The sequence below is a fragment of the Macaca fascicularis genome, chromosome 5, assembly GCF_037993035.2.
Source record: "Macaca fascicularis isolate 582-1 chromosome 5, T2T-MFA8v1.1".
Classification (NCBI taxonomy): Eukaryota; Metazoa; Chordata; class Mammalia; order Primates; family Cercopithecidae; genus Macaca; species Macaca fascicularis.
In genome coordinates this window covers 154,619,247-154,639,713 of record NC_088379.1, presented here as the reverse complement: position 1 = coordinate 154,639,713, position 20,467 = coordinate 154,619,247, and the positions used below count along the sequence as shown (strand labels likewise).

General features: G+C 36.3%; 1 protein-coding gene across 1 annotated transcript in view; it reads left to right on the top strand.

Moving 5' to 3' along the window:
• Positions 1-20,467, top strand: part of IQCM (IQ motif containing M) — a 406,878-nt gene that overhangs the window by 5,818 nt on the left and 380,593 nt on the right. Inside the window, 2 exon segments of the mRNA XM_045392936.2 lie at positions 1,493-1,575; positions 3,449-3,713. Of these exon segments, the coding sequence (XP_045248871.2) occupies positions 1,493-1,575; positions 3,449-3,713 (348 nt within the window).

The window sequence follows — 20,467 nt, the reverse complement described above, 5'->3', positions numbered from 1 at the left end:
AATTTAGAATTATTATGAGTAAAGCTACTGTAAACATTTTTGTACAAATCTTTTGAAAACATACATTTTCATTCTCTCTGGTAAATACCTAGGAGTGGAATTGCTGGGTTGTAGGATGGAAGTATATTTAGCTTTATAAGAGATTGCCATACCTTTTCCAAACTGATTATGCTATTTTACGTTTCTACCAGCAATACTTGAGGGTTCCAGTAACTCTACAGCCTCATCAACATTTGGTGTTATCAGTTTTTTAAATTTTAGCCCTTTTGTTGAGTGTGGTGGTGTCTCATTATAGTTTTGATTTACATGAAGATTGAGTTTTTAATTGCTTAAAATTTGAGTGGGTGAAGAGGAGAAAAACCTTCATAGTAAGAGTACTAACGGAGGTAGAGTTATAAAAACAGAGAGCCCACTGGCCAGACTTTGAATAGGTAATATATTTAAATTTTGCTGAGTTCGAGTTAAGAGGAGGAAGCCAAGAAACGCTTTTAAGTGTCTGGATCCTCTAATATAATTCAATTTTTAGTATTTGTGCTGCTGAAGCAAGCACACAATCAGCTAATAATAAAGAAAATATATAAAGAGGAAAACTTAGACAAGGCTAAATGAGAAGGATATAGTCTACATGCTGTAGAATTGTATACATAGCCCTGGTTAAAAGAAATTAAGAAACTTAGGCTGGGTGCTTTGGGTCATACCTGTAATCCCAGCACTTTGGGAGACCAAGGCAGGTAGATTGCTTGAGCCCTGGAGTTCAAGACCAGCCTGGGCAACATGGTGAAACCTCATTTCTAAAATAAGTACAAAAATTAGCTGGATGTGGTGGTGCATGCCTATAGTTCCAGATACTCAGAAGGCTGAGGTGGGAGGATTGCTCGAGCTTGGAAAGCAGAGGTTGCACTCAGCCATAATTGTGCCACTGTACTCCAGATTGGGCAACAGAGGGAGACTCTGTCTCACACACAAAAAAAGAAAAGTAGAAAGAAATTAAGAAACTTAAAAAATAGAAATAAGAATTGTTATAGCATCATTCATCCATAGGTATGTGTTTTTTTATTTCAGTGCTGCTTCTATTTAATTTATTGAGGCATTTTATTTTACAGTTATAATTTTATCAACAAGTTGGAAGGTAAATACTCTTGAGGAAATGTACAGCTTCATACATTAGTCATCAAGTATGGAAAACACAGATAGACTTGTTAATAACTTTTGTGCCCAAAACATGTTGTTATATCTTCTATACAGTAACATTTAAAGGACTTTCAGAACTGAAGGGTGTTTCTGTTTTGTATATTTTCTTTGTTTCTCTGGACTGAAGTAACTTAGGATAATCTGTCTTATCACATGACCATTACAAGCTTATATTTCTTCTTAAAAGCAAAATATTATGTTAAGAGATCATTATATTCTTTTGCTTCCTTTTATAATGTCAACTTATAAAATTTACTTTCACATTAACTGCTTAAAAAATGTTTCTCTGTTTCTATATTAGGTCCTACATTAGAGATCACCAAGCAAGACTTTTTTCAAGAAGCAAAAACTCTCATTTCCCAACATTATGAGAAAATAAATGAGGTTAGTCCTTTGCATTTATCTAATGTTACATTTAAAAATTTTTGCATACTACAATGATTATTCCAAAGGATTGCATAAACCCTGATATGTCATCAAATAAATAGAAAAGAGAATAGAATTGAAGAGAAAAATGAAATTCTCACTAGCTATAAAAATTGATTTCAAATGACATTTTAAAATAAGATTTTTTAGTTATATGAATTTTAATTATACAAATGTGTTTAATTTGTACATTTAATACAATTTTAATTTTTTTGAAGAATTTAAACATAATTGGATTTATCATCTCAAGTAAATATCCCTTTAAATGCTGTTTAGACAAAGCTAAACTAGAAAACATATTGTGAGATGAGTCTCTTCTATACTCTTAGCATGATTACCTTAGCATGATACATTATATTCCATGTGTCTTTTTGCATTAGGATTGTCTGTTTGCTGGTCTGATAGATCCTTGAGGGTATAGACTGTTTTTTGAATGTTGTATCTCTAGCAATAATGATTATGCTTGGCTCAATAAATATTTGCTGAATGGCATATATTTGGAATGTGAGAAGAAGGAGTGAAAGGGAAAGGGATAGCAAAGAGATGGAGGAGTGTCAGCACAGCACAGGGTGACATTTTGGAAGAGAGCATCTATAGGGGAGGCAGCAAATTTGGGGAAGGGGTAACTATTGTGAGCGATGGCCCTTTGGGAAGACAGGTGCAGGGAGGGTACCTTCGGATGGTTTACTGTGTGTCAAATGATCCTAGTCCCCTTTTGAATACTTAAAAAATTTTTTAAACAAATTTTTAAGTAAGCTTTTAAATATTTTTCAATATTTCTTGTGGTTGGAGAGGGGGATTCTAATTTTTACTTATGTTTCTTTTGAATGGTCCTCTATGCCAAGACTGGCCATACATAGTTTTAATCTTGTAATCAACATTGTACACATTGCTTAACTAGTTTTTCCTCTAACCAATTTAAAAGATTTTCAATTATATTAATTTCACTGGTGGGAACATGGGATGAACATTTCACAGTCTTCAGAGTTAGACAGATGTGCCTCAGAAACTTGACCTGTTTTAAAATTTTTATTGAATAATAACAGCCCAATGTTCCATCTTCGGTTGCCTGGCAAATGTAATACTAGCACACTAAAACCTTCTTATTGACTTTTTGAGTCAGCAACAATTTGAATTTTTCTAAATCTTTTTTTGGGTGTGTGTGTTGTTGGGGGAATAGGGAAGAACTATAGCTCTGTCTGTGTGTAGAACAGTTACGCTATTTGGATAATTACCTGTCAGAACTTTGGAGCTGTATTATTTCTCTGTTGTTCAAGGTGGTCAAAATAAAGAAGCAACTTTGTTTAAAAGGATATGAAATGTATGTCCTATTCCCAATATGCTCTTTTTGAGAGCTTACCTCCATGTATGTTCAGTTATTTCTGGTTCAGCAAAGGAAGAGGTTTGGGGGATGTTAGCATTTTATGGACATCTGAAAGTTCTTCAAAGATGGTTGAAAATAATTTAATTCCTATATGTTTATTTGAAAAACTCCTATTTTACAATGGACTTGAAACCTGTAATTAAAAATATCACTTTGGGGAGAAAGTTGCTATTTTAAAATTTACATTTCTTTCAAAGTGGAATATAATCCTTATGCTTGTGAAGGACTTTTAGAGAGTGACGTAGAATAACGTCTGATTTAGCTGGTTATTGTCATTTGTAATTTACTGTATAAGAGTAAATGTCTTATACAGTAAGGTACTTTGTAAAATGTATCTAGTAGAGATGCGATTTTGTGAACTTATTAATAAAATTTATTATATAACTTTATTAAATAACGCATACTAAAATTAAATTTTGCCAAAATCTGTTTTTGTTTTATTCATAGAATAAAGTTCAAGGAACTTCTATAAATGTTTTCAGAAAGAAACACCAAAAGCCGAAATCTGGTAAATACATACCTTTGGAGATTGACAAAAAGGAAACACATGATGTGGTGCAAGAACATCGGGCAGCACTCAGAAGGATTTGCTTTCCCAAGGAGCTTTCCAAAAGTGAACATCTTCAGGAACCCCCACAACGAATCTCCTTCAAGGAACCACACATTTTTAGTAGAAGAGAAAGATGCAGGCCCATAGATCTAATTGTGAAAGGTAAGTATGGTTGAAGAAATTCAGCAAACCCACAGGCAAAACTGTTTGCTTCTTATGTGCCTGTAATGGAATTTTCTTGTTCAAATAATTCCCTGAACTTTAAATCTTAACAGTGAAAGGTAGGCAGGCCTGATTATTAGAGCTGCCAGTCTCTGGGCACCACCAGAAATTGAGATGAACCCATTCTAAAGGGAAAGAGAAATTTAGGGGAACAAAACTGGTTAGCCATGTCTTCCAGAAGTGATCTTCTTCCTAGTGAAAATCCTCAGAGACTGTTTATTTCACAGATACTAAAGCAGCCATGGATGATAGCCCTGAATTCTGTTTTTGAGCAGGATCGATAGGATAGGCAACTTACTCGTGAGTGTGTTTCCTCAAAACACTAAAATGATTTTTGGAAGCTATAGAGTTTTCCCTTAAAAGAAATTGTAAAGGTTTATCGTCTATCAGTAACATGGTAGGTATAAATTAGAGATTGATTTAAGCAAAGTGATACTGTTTTCCTGAAACTAATGGCTTGAATACATGACCACTTATAATACATTTCTAGTATAGCTTTCACAGCCTCATCTTATTTTTTTCCTCTTATGTTATTTCTAAAGATGTTTATTTATTCATGCACTCATTTGTATTTTTCCTATTCAACAAAGAGTGACTGCTCTGTGCCAGGAACTAAGTTAGGAGCTGTAGAAACAGAAATAAAAAGGCTCAGAGAGTAATGGTGAGGATAAACACAGGGTAATTTCTTACTATACAGTGTAACAGTTGCTGTAAGAGGGTAAGTGTGAAGCATTATGGAAACACTGAGGAGTAACCAACTAAAGGCCAGAAGAGATCTCTCCTGAAAATTTATCAGAAGAGATCTCTAGAACTGGGTTTTCAGGAGAAGTAGGATGGAAACAGGAGAGGCCATTTTGAGCCGCAGGAACAAAATGTGTTAAAGCTCTGAAGGATGTAAGAACATGGTATATTTTGGGAAGGCAGAGATGTGGTAGGAAACAAATTTTGGAAGATGGGTGGGCTAAAGTTTGAAGGGAATATGATAGTAGACCTAGAATTTGAACTTATGTTTAATGGAAAGACATGATGATTTCAAAGCTATAGGTGGGGGAAGGGGTGAGGTATGATCAGATCTTTCTGTTGGAAAAATAAAACTGGCAACAGAGACTGTAGAGAGAGGGATGACAGAGAGCTAAGTGACGAGGCTGTCCAGGTGAGAGATGACAGGGCCTAAATTAGGGCAGTAGGGAAGCATAAAGTGTGGAGGAGGGCTGTTCCATCAGCATTTCTCAAAGCATGCTCTTCAGATTGTTAGTCCTGAGAGGTTCAGTGACCTGACAAAGGGTTCTTTGGTTAGAAACATTTTTTAAAAATACATGTTATATTCCTTATTGGAGATTCAGATTGATTATTAATATATTGAAAGGTCTGGGAAATACTGCAGAAATCTGTTTACTTTTTTTAACCTTGCTAACCCCAGTTCATTTGGCCAAAGAACCCCCATTTTTTTTCCCACATTATACCAATTAATGTCCTCAAGACTAGTGTTCTTTTAAATACATTTTGGTAAATACAGGATTAGTGGATTATTTTAGGATGAATTAACTGGTTTTTGAAAAATCAACTCATTGTGTAATGAAAATGAAAATGATAAAGATATTGAGGTTTCTAGACTGGGAAACTGGACAAAAATCCTTAGGTTGGGATAGAAATTTAGAGGGTGTCTTAGTCTGTTCTTGCTGCTATGACAAAATGCCTGAATAATTTATACACATACTACATTTATTGCTTATAGTTATGGAGGCTGGGAAATCCCAGATCAAGGTACTAACCAGCAGGTGGTTTTGTGAGGGTCCAGTCTCTGCTTCCAAGATGGCACCTTGAATGCTCTGTCCTCTGGAGGGGACAAAAGCTATGTCCTCACATGGTGGAAGGCATGGAAGGGAAAAGGGTCAGCAGCTCTCTGAAGCCTGTCTTTTAATCTCATTTATGAGGATGAAGCCCTCATAACTTAATCACTTCCTCAAAGGTCTATCTCTTAATACTATCACATTGGATCTTAGGTTCCAACATGAATATTGGAGACATACAAACATTTGAACCATAATAAGGAGAGAAGCAGATTTTGGGCAGTGGGGAAAGGGGTGGGAGAAAATAATGAATTCATTTTTAGACCTTTTAAGTAGGCACACATGTGGAGATAGCCATCAGGAACTTAGAAAAGGAGACCTAGCTCTAGAGAGGCAGGTGAAGACTGATGATAGATGTGAGGGTTCCCCACCATACTGAAATTGTGGGGCTCATGCATTTATTCACCTAACACTTGTTTAATTTAATATGTGAGGTATGAGAGACAAAAGATATGCTGCTTCCCCTCAGGAAATTCAAACTTGATGTAGTTTTTGCAGTGGCATTGGAGGAGGATAAATAGACAATTATAGTATGACTCATACTGTAATAGAAACTCTACTGCTTTAAAAGGAATAGGAGGATATCTAATTCTGATTTAGGGGTCAGGAATAGATTCTCAGGAAATTTAAAGTGTTTGGTAAATTTTGAAGGATAAATAAGTGTTAACTCAAAAAAGAAAGAAAATCCTGTCTAGCTAGAGGGCCTAGCATCTACCTGATAGTGGATATCTGAGAAAGTGATTATGATGTTTTTGACAATTAAAATGATTTTACATGATTGGACCATGAGGATTGGGGAGTGATTAGAGATAACAGACTAGATACTGAACAACATTGAATTTTAACCTAAAATCTTTGAGAACAATTTAAATGTTTTAAAGAGAAGTTGCAGTGATAATGTTTGCATTTTAGCATGTTTACTGGCTGTGGAGATGGGGTGTGATGGATTTTAGAGGCATAGAGACCAATAAGGAGACAGTAATGCACATGAGGAAAGACAACTTAAATGAAGGTAGTAGCACTGGGGATAGTGTTGAGGGGAGAGATTTTACAGATATTAGAAAGATAGAGTTATTTAGACTCGGTCAAAAATAAAGCATAAGGCACAGGGAAGAGCTGTGGTACTGGGTTAGTGGTTTACACTAAGTGGCAGCATGAAGCCAGGTATAGCAAGTTAGAAGGTTGGAGATGCATCTTACATTAGTAATGGTAAAAACTGCCACCAAAAATAAGTTGGAATCTAGACCATATACCTACTGAGCTTTGTAGCTTTAGGTAAAGAAGTTGGGAAATGCATTGTTAAAATATATTGCTGGTTTCTGGCTGGCTTTGGGAAGTTATTATAAACATGAGATAAACTGAGAAAAGTCCTGGCTAGTTTCCAATTGGAAATGAAAGGGCGTAGAGAGATACTAGGTACTTGGGGTCTTGGTTTTAAGCAAATATCTACTAATACTTAACATTGCAGCAAAAAGCATATTAAAAGTACATCTTTTACCACCCAGCCCATTATCTCAGATACCCTCATGGCAGTCATTATTGAGAGACTAATCCAAGAGGTAAGGGAAACAAAGATACAAAGGATATTTTAGAACCATATATTAAAAAAATGACTTTGCATCCTGGCCAGCATGGTGAAACCCCGTCTCTACTAAAAATATAAAAATTAGCTGGGCATGGTGGCAAGCGCCTGTAATCCCAGCTACTTGAGAGGCTGAGGCAGGAGAATCGCTTGAACCTGGGAAGTGGAGGTTGCAGTGAGCTGAGATCCTGCCACTGCACTCCAGCCTGGCAACAGAGTGAGACTCCGTCTCAAAAAATGTAAAAAGACTTTGAATGTGGTTATTGTCAGACAGAATTAACTGGAAGCAAATAGATTAAAAAGTCTAACAGATTTTTTTAGAGAATTTCATTCCCAAAGAAATCATGAACCTTGATGTAATTGAATGTTCAAAAAGTAAGATAACTTAGATTTATCAGGAAGTAGGTGACACAAGCCATACAACCTCCAAGGAGAGTAATAGCAAGATGTAGCCAAGGAGCAAGTAAAAGGCTTCTCAGAGAGTAGATGCAGAGGCCACTAAAAAACTGAAGAGAGTACTTCCCAGGACAAAATCATTGTCTATTCAAGGAGCTTCCCCACCTTCAGGTTAGGGGGCCTTCTCAGTGACTTTCCAATAGAATTCTACAACATCTTTGGACTGGTGACTATTGTGTTTACTATCTTTCCTTTCACTGATGGAGTTTTTACTGAGGTTATCCTATACCTGCTCTATTACTATATGTTATATGCTTTGGGGAAGGTGGAGATACCTTCTGTACTTGGGTCTCATATTACTGGGCCATAAGGAACCATGTCTGAACTTGTTGGATAAAACTACACAGCAGCTGGAGGTCCTGTTCTCTGAGCTGGATGCAGTGCCTGGGGGGAACTTTCGGTTGTCATCTTTGGGGAGAGGAAAGGTGTGTTCTGTAAAGGAACAAGAAGGAATGAATATTTAGTGTCCTAAAGAACAGACTGTAGCAGAGACTGGATAGATGCTCATCAAACTTATATCCTTTTCTTCCTTGGTACTTGGAAAATAGATGGGGCTATGTGACAGATTTGTCTCAGTGGATTATAGCTGGAAGTGATGCACATAAAATGCACATAACTGATGCCCATAAAAGTGTCATGTATTCTCCTCCCAATGTGGCTTCCCACATTTTCAAGTAGGAGGACTACTTCTCAATATTATGAAAATAATGAAACAGTGGTAATAGTACTTTTAATATGTGTTGATTAACACATATTCAGTAAATATACAAAGCTCAGTGCAGATAATACAAAGGAGAAAAAATGGACATAAATTGTGTCCTCATGGAACCTGTGGTCTAGCTAGGGAAACAGATATCAATTAACAATCACATATATACAGATTGAGAGTACATCACAAATAAATTGCATGTGGACTGGGTGTCAGCAAGACTTCCCCGGGGGAAATTACATTTGAGCTAAGATATAAAAGATGCATAGGAATTACTCAAACATTGGGAAGTTTGAGGCAATTGCAAAACCATTTGCAGTGACCCAAGGTGTGGGGCACATGGAAGAACTTTCAAATAAGGGAAAAAAGAGTTAATGTGGTTGCAGTTCTGAGAATGAGCTGGAGAGGAGTGAGCAGAGACTGTATAAGAACAGAACCTTTTAGTCAGTACTGTGCTAGCACATGTTTAACAACTGGCTCTGGTGAGGGGAGGGAGGAAGACCTGCTTTGTAGCTTTTACTGATTTCCATGGTGTAAATACTCTTAACATAGCCAATTTCAAACTACCAATTTGGTACCACTGATTATAGGAGTTGGGAAGAGATGTACACAGTCAGCTCTCCTGAGCAGATCTGAGCTTGTTGCAGCACACCACTGCATGCAGGCTGTGTCAAACACTTCTTATTCATCACCTGAAATCCTCTTGGGCTCATCTCTTATTCCAGGCACTGCAGCCACTGCTCGGGTGACTGGTCCTTGTTCCATACTTCCTGGACTCCTTCCTGGCTTGAGACACTTATAGGACCAGCTTCAGCTGACACATAAACAACCAGGAATGGGGGATGAGAGCCAATGGATAAATGTTTCCTCCTGTCTGTCCCTGGGCAGAAGGGTCTCAATAACATTCTATAAAGCTTCTCAGAAGGTTCTGGACAGTTAAGCAACCAGTATCTTATAATGATGGTCAACTCAGAAATTTTTTCACATTAGTTTTCCTTTCTTGCTTGTTTTCTTTTCTCCTCCTTATTTCTAATATCACTTTAAAAATACTGTCATAAAAACATTTTGATGGCAGAATTGTCAGTGCTTGCTGAAAGATTAGGTGTGGAGTGTAAGGGAAAGATTGCATGAAGGATGGCTCTTAAGCTTTAGTCCTGATGAACTGAAAGATGAGAATTGCTCCTTTCTGAGATGTAGAATAGAGAGAGATGCATTTTAAATGGGCAGAAACCAAGAACTGGGATATGGATATATTAAGTTTGAGGAGGCTATTAGATATACAAATCAAAATGTCAAATAGGTAGTCCATTATAAGTAAGTGTGGACTCATGGGAAAGGTTGGAGTCATTAATTTATAGATAATATTGACCAGTAGACATGCCACATGAGCCACATGTAATAAAAATTTTCTAGTGACCACGTTAAACAGTAAAAAGAAACAGGTAAAATTAATTTCAATAATATATTTGGGGCCAGGTACGGTGGCTTACACCTGTAATCCCAGCACTTTGAGAGGCTGAGGCAGACAGATCACTTGAGGGCAAGAGATCAGCCTGGCTAACATGGTGAAATGCCATCTCTACTGAAAAACACAAAAATTAGCCAGGCGTGATGGCAGGCACCTGTAATCCCAGCTACTTGGGAGGTGGAGGCTGCAGTGAGCCGAGATCGCGCCACTGCACTCTAGCTGGGAGACAGAGAAAAAAAAAAAAAATATATATATATATAAAAAATCAATATATATATAAAATAAATATAAATATAAATATAAAATAAATATATATATAAAATAAATATAAAATATTTATTTTACATATATATGTAAAAATTATTGAGATATTTTATATTTTTCATATTAAATCTTCAAAATCCAGTGTATATTTTACCTGCAGCGACTCTTAAATTGGACTAGCCACATTTCGAGTGCTCATAGCTACATATGGTAATTGGCTACCATATGGGACAACACAGGTATAGATATTATTTACAGTCATAGACTTAGATATAAGATCATTGAGGAAGTAAATGTAGGTAGAAAAATAATTCAAGAACTGAGCCCTTTGAATTTCTAACACTTAGAGGGCAAGAAAAGGAGTATCCAGCAAAGGAAGTAGAAAATGAATAGGAGCCAAATCAGGGGAGTGGGAAATATATTAGTCATATTTCAGTTAAGGAGTAATGCATTAGAAAGGAGCAAGGACAGCTTATCTGTTGTCCCAAGAGAAAGGCAGGGGCATGAGCACAGATGCAGGTGGATCGATAGAGCAGGTGGTGAGATTACTTCAATTTCTTTTTCAGTGAAGTTAGAAGTGAGTTCTTCACTTGAGGGTGAGATGGGACTGAAAGTATTAGGGTTTTGAGGAGCAAGGAGAAGGGTGAAATAATCATAATTTGGAAAAATGTGAAAGTGAAAATATAGTTTGCTATGAAAAAATGAAATTCCTTTTCTCGTTTCTTTTCTTTCTTTCTTTCTTTCTTTCTTTCTTTCTTTCTTTCTTTCTTTCTTTCTTTCTTTCTTTCTTTCTTTCTTTCTTTCTTTCTTTCTTTCTTTCTTTCTCTTCAAGGGAAGAGAAATGGTTGGGCAGTGTCACTGAGCATCAGGGAAGAAACTGCCTTTGCTTGAGGCCCTAGGGTATGTGAGGGTGGAAGAAAGGAATATCTATTCCTTGAGAGAGCTGCTGAAAAAGCTGTCTCCTTAGGAAAATAGGATTATTAGAACAAGAATATAGGGGGAACATGTACATAAGATAGCAAGAATATTAATTTAGGTGATAGAAGGTCTTGGGTTTCTTAGGGCAATGAAGAGTTTGGGAGCTGGTTCAAGGAAAGATGAAAGATGGCAGGTCTATGGAGATTGAGGTCAGCAGTAAGAAGAGTGAGAAGACTAGTTCCGAGGGTCACTTAGAGTATGTGAGTAATCCTTTCTAATGATAGTCTCTTTTGGGGGATTTTTGTCTTTAGCTCTTTGTAATCATGAGGCCAAAGGTGTTGGGGGTGGACAATGTAAGAAGGAAGTGAAGATTTTATCAAGAGCACAAGGAGGACAGAAATCCTCCTGAAAATCCCATTATAGCTGAGGTCAGAGACATGCTGCTAGGAACATTTGCATGTGCCTCACTAGACAGCTCTGAAATGCTGATCTTTGAGTTTATATTTGAATTAAAATTGCAATTCATTTTTCAAAGTTCTTATCTCAAAAGGCATGTATTAGCTCTGTACTTTGGATCTATTTTTTAAGCACATTCCCAATATTCACTTCAGGGTGAATGGAAGCATGATCTAAGAGATCAGTGGCATTAATTCTAGAACTTGATTAAAGTCTGTGAGATTAGAAAGAAAAGTGTGTACTGCGTGTGTAGAGTATGTAGTTTCTGCTCAGACAGCCCAAACAAATTCAGTTGCATTATCTTCCATAAACTGAATATCTTATGTGAGAATAGGCCAAACATTCCTTGAATTTGATCCAAGGATATCAACTTAAAAAATACCCTGTAACAATTATAGTATCAAATATCCTTAGTAAATATCTTCTTTGTGCTTGCCTGTAAATACATGCCCATAGTTTTGATACAGCAAAGTCAGGAAAAATATGAAACTATTTTTCTGTGTATAGATATTCTACAGTACTGCTTAACCAGTTTGTGTTGTCATTCTGCCAATAATTTATGAATCTTAATTATTAAAAATAATTAAAATTTAAATTATTAGATTACTAAAATGATTGACTATTAGAAATTAGAAATCTCATGTAAAAATCAGTGTTTTTGGAACATATATTCAATATTAATTTTAGTTAACATATAATACAGTATTGTCTTATCCATGTAGTACCATATAATATATAATTTGCATTCTCTTAGGAATTAAAAATATTTAGATCTATTTTGAGTTATTTAAATTTGAAAACAGGCTGTAATTAAGCTCAACAAAATTTCATTACATCCATGTCATGCACATATATTTAGGGTTGATATGGAGTTGTTCCTTACCCAGTCTGGAATAAGGTAGAAATATGTATGAGTGTGTGAGTTGTGAGAGTGTGTTTGAGTGTGTATGTGTGTGTGACTTTGTGTATGTGTTTATGGGTGTGGGAGAGTCTGTACATATGTGTATGAGTGTATGTGTATGTGTGTCAGAGAGAGATAGAGAGAGAGAGAGAGGGAGAGTGTTTGTGTTCCTTGGTCTCCAAATCACAAATTGTTTACTTTATATATAAAATGAGAGCATAATAAATGTTAATAATGCTTTAAAATGACTACATAGCTAGAAGGCACTGGAGAAATCTATCAGAAAAAAATGACTTTGTGCTGTGATTATTCCTTTGCCTACAGTGGTGACAACTTACCAAATAGTTTTTTGATCAACAATGTTTATAAAACCTAATTTATATTTTAACAATTTCAGGTATATGGTCATTCCTTGGTATCTGTGGGGAATTGGTTCTAGGAACTTCGCAGATTCCAAAATTGTCAGATGCTCAAGACCCTTATTTAAAATGCTGCAGTGCAGAAATACAAGCATTTGAGACTACTATGAACACTTGTATGCACATGAACTAGAAAATCCATAGGAAGTAGATAAATTCTTGGAAACATACAATTCCCCTAGCTTGAATCAGGAAGAAATAGAGATCCTGAACAGACCAGTGACAAGCAATGAAATTTAATCAGGAATTTAAAAAAATATCCCAGGAAGAAAAAAAAAAAAAAAAGCCCAGGCCCAGATTCATAGACAAATTCTACCAGACATCCAAAGCAGAATTGGTATCAATCCTACTGAAACTAGTCCAAAAGATCAAAAAGGAGGAAATCCTCTCTAACTCATTCTGTGAAGCCAGTATCACCCTGGTACCAAAGCCAGGAAAGGACATAACAACAACAACAAAACTACAGACCGATATGCCTGATGAACATAAATGCAAAAATCCTCAACAAAACACTAGCAAACTGAATCCAACAGCACATCAGAAAGATAATTCACCATGATCAAGAGGGTTTCATCCCAGGGATGCAGGGATGGTTCAACATGTACAAGTCAATAAATGTGATTCACCACGTAAACAGAATTAAAAACAAAAACCATATGATTATCTCAATAGATGCCAAAAAAGCATTTGAAAAAATGCAGCATCCCTTTACAATAAAAACCCTTAACAAACTAAGAATATAAAGAATATACCTCAAAATAATAAAAGCCATATATGATAAACCCACAGCCAATAACATGCTGAACAAGGAAAGGTTGAAAACATTTCTCCTAAGTACTAGAACAAGAGAAGAGTACCCACTTACACCGCTTCTATTCAAAATAATACTGGAGGTCCTGGGAGAGCAATCAGGCAAGAGAAAGAAGTAAGAGGTATCTAAATTAGAAAAGAGGAAGTAAAACTATCTCTGTTTGCTGATGATACAATCTTATATGTAGAAAACCCCAAAGACTCCTCCAAAAGACTCCTAGATTTGAGCAATGAATTCTGTAAAGTCTCAGTTTACTAAAACAATATACACAAATCAGTAGCACTGCTATACACCAACAATGACCAACCTGAGAATCAAATCAAGAACTCAATTCCTTTTACAGTAGCTACAAAAATAGGTACCTAGCAATATACTTAACCAAGGAGGTGAAAGATCTCTACAAGAAATATAAAACACTGATGAAATAAATCATAAATGACAGAAATAAATAGAAAAACATCTCATGCTCATGGATTGAAAGAAACAATGTCATGGAAATGACCATACTGCTCAAAACAATCCACAGATTAATGCAATTCCAATAAAATTACCAATGTCTTTTTTTTCCACAGATTTAGAAAAAACAGTCCTAAAATTCATCTGGAACCAAATAAGAGCTTGAATAGCCAAAGCAATCCTAAGCAAAAAGAAAAATTCTGAAGATATCAAATTACCCACTTCAAATAATACCACAAAGCTATAGTAAAAAAACAGCATGGTACTGATGTAAAATTAGACACACAGGTCAATAGAACAGAATAGAGAACCCAGAAATAAAGCCAAATACTTATAACCAGCTGATCTTTGACAAAGCAGATGAAAGTGTAAACTGAAGAAAGGACACCCTATTCAATAAATCGTGCTAGGAAAATTGGATACCCACATGTAGAAGAATGAAACTGGATCCCTATCTCTTGTCATATACAAAAATTAACTCAAGATAGATTAAAGACTTAAATATGAGACCTAAACCATGAAATTCTAGAAGAAAACCTAGGAAAAATTTTTCTGGACATTGGCCTAGGCAAATAATTTATGAGTAAGTTCTCAAAAGGAAATGCAATAAAAACAAAAATAAATTAATGGGACCCAATTAAACTAAAAATCTGCTGCCCTGCAAAAGAAATATTCAACAGAGTAAACAGACAATCTACAGAATGGAAGAAAATGTTTGCAAACCATGCATCTGACAAAGGGCTAATATACAGATTCTATAAGAAATTCAAACAAATCAGCAAGGAAAAGACCAAATAATCCCATTTAAAAGTTGATAAACAACATGAACAAACATTTCGCAAGAGAAGATATGCAAATGGCCAAAAAACATGTGAAGAATTCTCCATATCACTAATCATCAGGGAAATGCAAATTAAAACCACAATGAGATACCACATTACTATAGCCAGAATGGCCATTTTAAAAAGTCAAAAACAACAGATGTTAGCACAGATGTGGTGAAAAGGGAATGCTTATACGCTGCTGGTGGGAATGTAAATTGGTACAACCTTTATGGAAAATAGTAGAGTGATTTCTCAAAGAGCTAAAAGGAGATCTACCATTCAACCCAGCAATCTCACTACTGCATATCTACTCAAAGTAAAAGAAGTCATTTTATAAAGAAGACACCAGCATGCAGATGTTTATCACAGCACAATTCACACTTGTGAAGATATGGAATCAACTTAAGTGCCCATCGACTGATGAGTGGATAAAGAAAATGTGGTATATTTATACCGTGAAATATTACTCAACCATATAAAAGAACAGAATAATGTCTTTTGCAACAACTTGGGTGGAATAGAAGGACACTATCTTTAGTGAAGTAACTCAGGAATAGAAAATAAAATACTGCATGTTCTCACTTATAAGTGTGAGCTAAGCTAAGGCTACACAAAGGCATATAGAGTGGAATAATGGACACTGGAGACTCAGAAGGAAGGAGGGTGGGAGAGGTCTAAAGAATGAAAAACTGCCTATTGAGTACAATGTACACTGTTTGGGTGATGGGTACACTGAAATTCTAGATTTCACCACTGTACAGTTCAATTAGGCAACCAAAAACCACTTGTATCCCTAAGCTATTGAAATAAAGAAAAAAGAAGAAAAAAATGAAAATTGTGTTTTTGCATATAACTTAAGCATATCCTCTTGCATACTTTAAGTCATATTAAGATTACATATGATACCTAATACAGTGTAAATCTCATGTAAATAGTTGTTGTTTTTTAAATTGCATTATTTTTATTGTTGTATTTTTAAAAAATATTTTCAACCTGCCATGAGTTGAATCAGTAGACGCTGAATCTACAGAAACAGATGACCGATTATACATACAAACATGCAACAAACATGCTAAAACTTTTTTACTCATTCCTGCAAAATTATTTGGAAGAATTTAAGACTAGGATTCATAACAATTTATAAAAAAATGCAGAAACTAGAGATTGTTTTCAATGAAGTGGAAAATTATATGCTGAGTTTGGTGTCACAGAATAATTGGATTTGAAACCTTGGAACTTTAAACATACTAATATTCTCCATGCATAAAAACAGATCCTTATTGTGAAATTTCTAAATGAGGGAATAAGTTTGAGATAATTTCTTGAGAGATTATCACACAGATAATTTTGCAAATGCTTCTGCCTTTCGTTTCTTCCTGGTTTAGATTATTGTATTTCTTCCCATTTCTTGTCAGGAATTTTCTTTTGCTTGCCCTTTTGAATGCTCTTACAGAAAGAACCTAAACAGAATTCTTAAATTAGCACATGAATAGAATTATATAATTCATATCTGAGTGACAAATGTCTTGAACATGCTCCTTTCTTCTTTACACTTTTTCTCTTCTTATACTGACCTGGTAAGCTCTGACATAGAAAGATGCAAGATGAGGACTCAGAGTAAGACAGGAGACTCATTGCTTCTGAGCAACATGGTTTCCTACATTGAAGTAGCCAAAGTTCACTAACTTTTAGTGAAGTTAATAGCATCTTAAATATGAATTAATATAATTGAATAAAACTATGAATACATATAATTAATAGTGTGTTATAAATAGAAAACATTGTAAGGATTTAGAGGCAATTGAAATACATTCTTTTTTACCATTTGCCTTCTACTAACTCTGATATTTAGAAATAATAAGGGGAAATTTAGAAATAAAAAAAACCTTAGAATAGATTGGTGACTTGCAGAGGTTTTCTGATTAAGCACATGTTTTGGAATATTAGAACATGTTTGTTCCATGTTTTGTACTTGACAAAGAACACAAGCAGAGAATTAAGAGGTTAGTCAAATGTTTTACAGTGGGCCAGGGCCATTCTGTCAGCTTTATGTGGGTGTAAATAATACCACCTCTTCTGAGGAAGTGAAATGAGAGCAGTAGCTTTCTAGAAATGGTTTTCTATTTGTAGTGCAGACCCTCCTCAGTGAACATGTGTTGGTTTTGGCTTCTCGGTATTCTTTAACCTTAGATCTGGAAACAAGATTTCAATTTGATTTGGAAAAATACTCCTCTACTTGGAGTTCATGTAGTTTGGGTACGACTGTTATGTCACCTGTCAGCTTCAGGCTTGTGATTCAGGCATAGCCAATGATATTAGATTATTCTCCTAGCCACAGTGATGGGTTGAGTGATGGGGCTCAATCCAACAAGGATGATGTGAGCTTGAAGGTCACAGAGGACACAATGTGAAATTCTGGAATAAAGTCAACATGGAAGAAAGAGCTGAATGGTGGAGGGAGATCAAGTCCTGATGACATTGTTTACATCTTTGAACCAAGCATTGCTGAAGATAAACTTTAGCTGGACTTTCCAGTTTATGTGAATCAGTGAATTCCTCCCTTTTGAGAAGGCAGATGGTTTAGTGTCTCAGAGCAAGGGATTTCAACTCCCCAGGTTCAAATCCCAGCTTTATCACTTGGTAGTTTCTTATATTTGTTCAAGATAATTTAGTTTTGTGTTGGTAGTCACTGGAGGTCTAATGGAAACACCTTTTCTTTTTTCTTTCTTTTTTTTTTTTTTTGAGACTGAGTTTTGCTCTTGTTGCCCAGGCTGGAGTGCAATGGCGCTCAGGTCACTGCAACCTCCACCTCCAGGGTTCAAGTAATTCTCCTGCCTCATTGAGTAGCTGGGATTACAGGCATGTGCCACCACGCCTGGCTAATTTTGTACTTTTAGTAGAGATGGGGTTTCACCATATTGGCCAGGCTGGTCTTGAACTCCTGACCTCAGGTGATCTGCCCACCTCGGCCTCCCAAATTGCTGGGATTACAGGCATGAGCCACCAGCCTGGCCTGGAAACACCTTTCTTATACAATCATTCTTGGAAAATTTTCTCTTCAGGTGTAAATAGTAGGCTGAATAATGGCCACGCAAATATATCAGATGATAATTCCTAGAACCTGTAAATGTTTTATTTGGGAAAAAGGTCTTTGCTAATGTGATTAAGATAAGAATCATTGGGTGGGGAGAATATCTTGGATTATCTGATTTGCTATAAATACTGTCACAAGTGTCCTTATAAAAGAGAGGCAAAGAGAGATTACAGACAAAAGAGGAAAACACAAAGAGGCCATGGAGGCAGGATTCATGTGATATAGCCACACCAATCTGGCAGCCACCAGAAACTGGAAGAGGCAAGAGATGGATTTGTCCCTAGAGACTCTGAAGGAGAGCAACCCTGCTAGGATCTTGATTCTGGACTGCTGGCCTCCAGAACTGTGAGGAAATCCGTTTCTGTTGTTTTAAGTCACAAGCTTCTGGTAATTTGTTTTAATGGGCATATAAAACTAATACAGTATACTACTGAAAGTACATTTCAATTCTACACATCATTTTTCTAAAATAATTTCCTTGTCAAAAGGAGTATAGAAGTGTGATCAATAGGCTAATTGTTTCAACTTTCATCTCTTCATTCATATATTTATTCAGCAGCTATATTAAACTCCTACTTGAACCAGATACGGTGTACCATGGTCTGTGTCCTCATGGAACTTTCAGTTTAGCAGGCATAACTTTTCCTCTCTCTTGCTTAAATAAATACATATTTCAGTGTTTCTGAGGGGAGGGTAGGAATCAGAGTTATGGTAACACCACCTTTTTCTTCTGAGTTTGGAACCACTTGAATTGAGAAGTAAGACACAGGGACAGAGCAAATGAAGATCAAATGTTTATTTTATATTGGAGGAAGTTGATGAGAGAATATGGCTTTAAATAAGTGGTTCCATGGTGTGTTGATCCTCTCCCAGAATTAAACTTACACTTCTAGTTGTCGGCAGGAAGGCCTTTTACTGTCACCAAAGCCATGAACCTCTCTGTCTAGCCAGTTTCCTTGGTCTGAACTAAGAGAAAGGGTATAAATATACTCCCCATGGATACAAATTCCTATTATCAGAGGCCACCATGTTACTAACTACTTGTAGGCACTGGGGATTTGCCAATAGTATGAGGTTTACATACCTTTTGGAGGGTTTAGGAAAGGGACAACCATAAACTGGTTATTAAAGTAATTAAATCTTTTATTGAATGACACATGCATTTCTTCCTAGCAGTATGAGGCCCTTTAGGACGTTAAAAGGATATGCCATGAAATACTTTCTGTGCCTCAGTAATTTATATGTAGCCAAGAGACCCATAATTATTTTTGCCATACTCTGTGTAAGTTGGTCAACCTCACCCATTGACATTTGTATTACTTTAACCTTTTTCAGGCTCAATTCTTCATATTAAATGCCAATTAGTAAATCAAGCATAGTTAACTTTAAACATTTGAGGCTGAACTTATTAATATTTTAGTTTTCTTTCTGGGATAATAGTGTGCTAAAATTGGTGTATAGTTACATAAAAGAAAGAAGTTAAAATAATGGAATTATCTTTTACTGATTTTGAAATGGATTTCTCAGTCATAAAGGGAAAAACAAAGTGTGTTTCTTCTATTCTCTGCTAACCACAACACAGAATAATTCTGTGTCCTCTGGTCACCAAAATGTATGGGAAATTCTCCCCACACACCGAGCAGTTCTCCAGTGGACACCAGCTGGGTGTCCTCCAATTCAATTCAAATCTGACACGATCTGCCTGGAGGTAGCATCAGATCCCATAGGTTGAGGGCTTAGTCCTCAAACTGCCCCGCACTTCAGATGCTATTCTCAAGTACGAGCATCTAGAATTTCTCACCAACTGGCTATGAATTGGGGTTTCCACAACTCCCAACTCAGTTTGATGAATTTTCTCAGTTCGCAGAAGGCAGGGAAACACTTTACCTAAGTTTACCAATTTGTTGATAAAGGATATAATAAAGGATATAGATGAACAGCCAGATGAAGAGATACACAGAGTGAGGTCTGGATGGGTACTGAGCTCAGGAGCTGTTGCTGTAAAGTTGTCATGTGCCATCCTCCTGGCACATAGTATGCTTGCCAACCTGGAAGCTCTCCAAACTCCCATAGTTCAAGGATTTTTATGGAGGCTTCATCACGTAGGCCTGATGGATTATTAACTCAATTTCCAGCCCTTCTCTCCTTTCCAAAGAACCTAATGGATTTTCTAATGAATTGGTTATTTGGATTTGAGAGGAAGATGACTCCAAGCTTTTGCTTTTATGTACTGTGGATGGGGTTGTCATTTACCAAACTGGGGAAGTCTTTGAGAACAGGTTTGATGGGTATGATCAGTAGTTCAGCTTTAGACATGCAATAGTGATGGCAGCAGTAGCTCATCTGGAGCGGCTGCTACAAAGATGCCAGCTGCAGGCGGGGAGGCTTGGCTGGGGCAGCATGCTCCATGGAGCTGCGGGGAACCAAAAACAGGTGGGAGCCTCACCCCCTTCCGAGTTGGAGGGTCTTGCCTTCTTTGGTGCAGC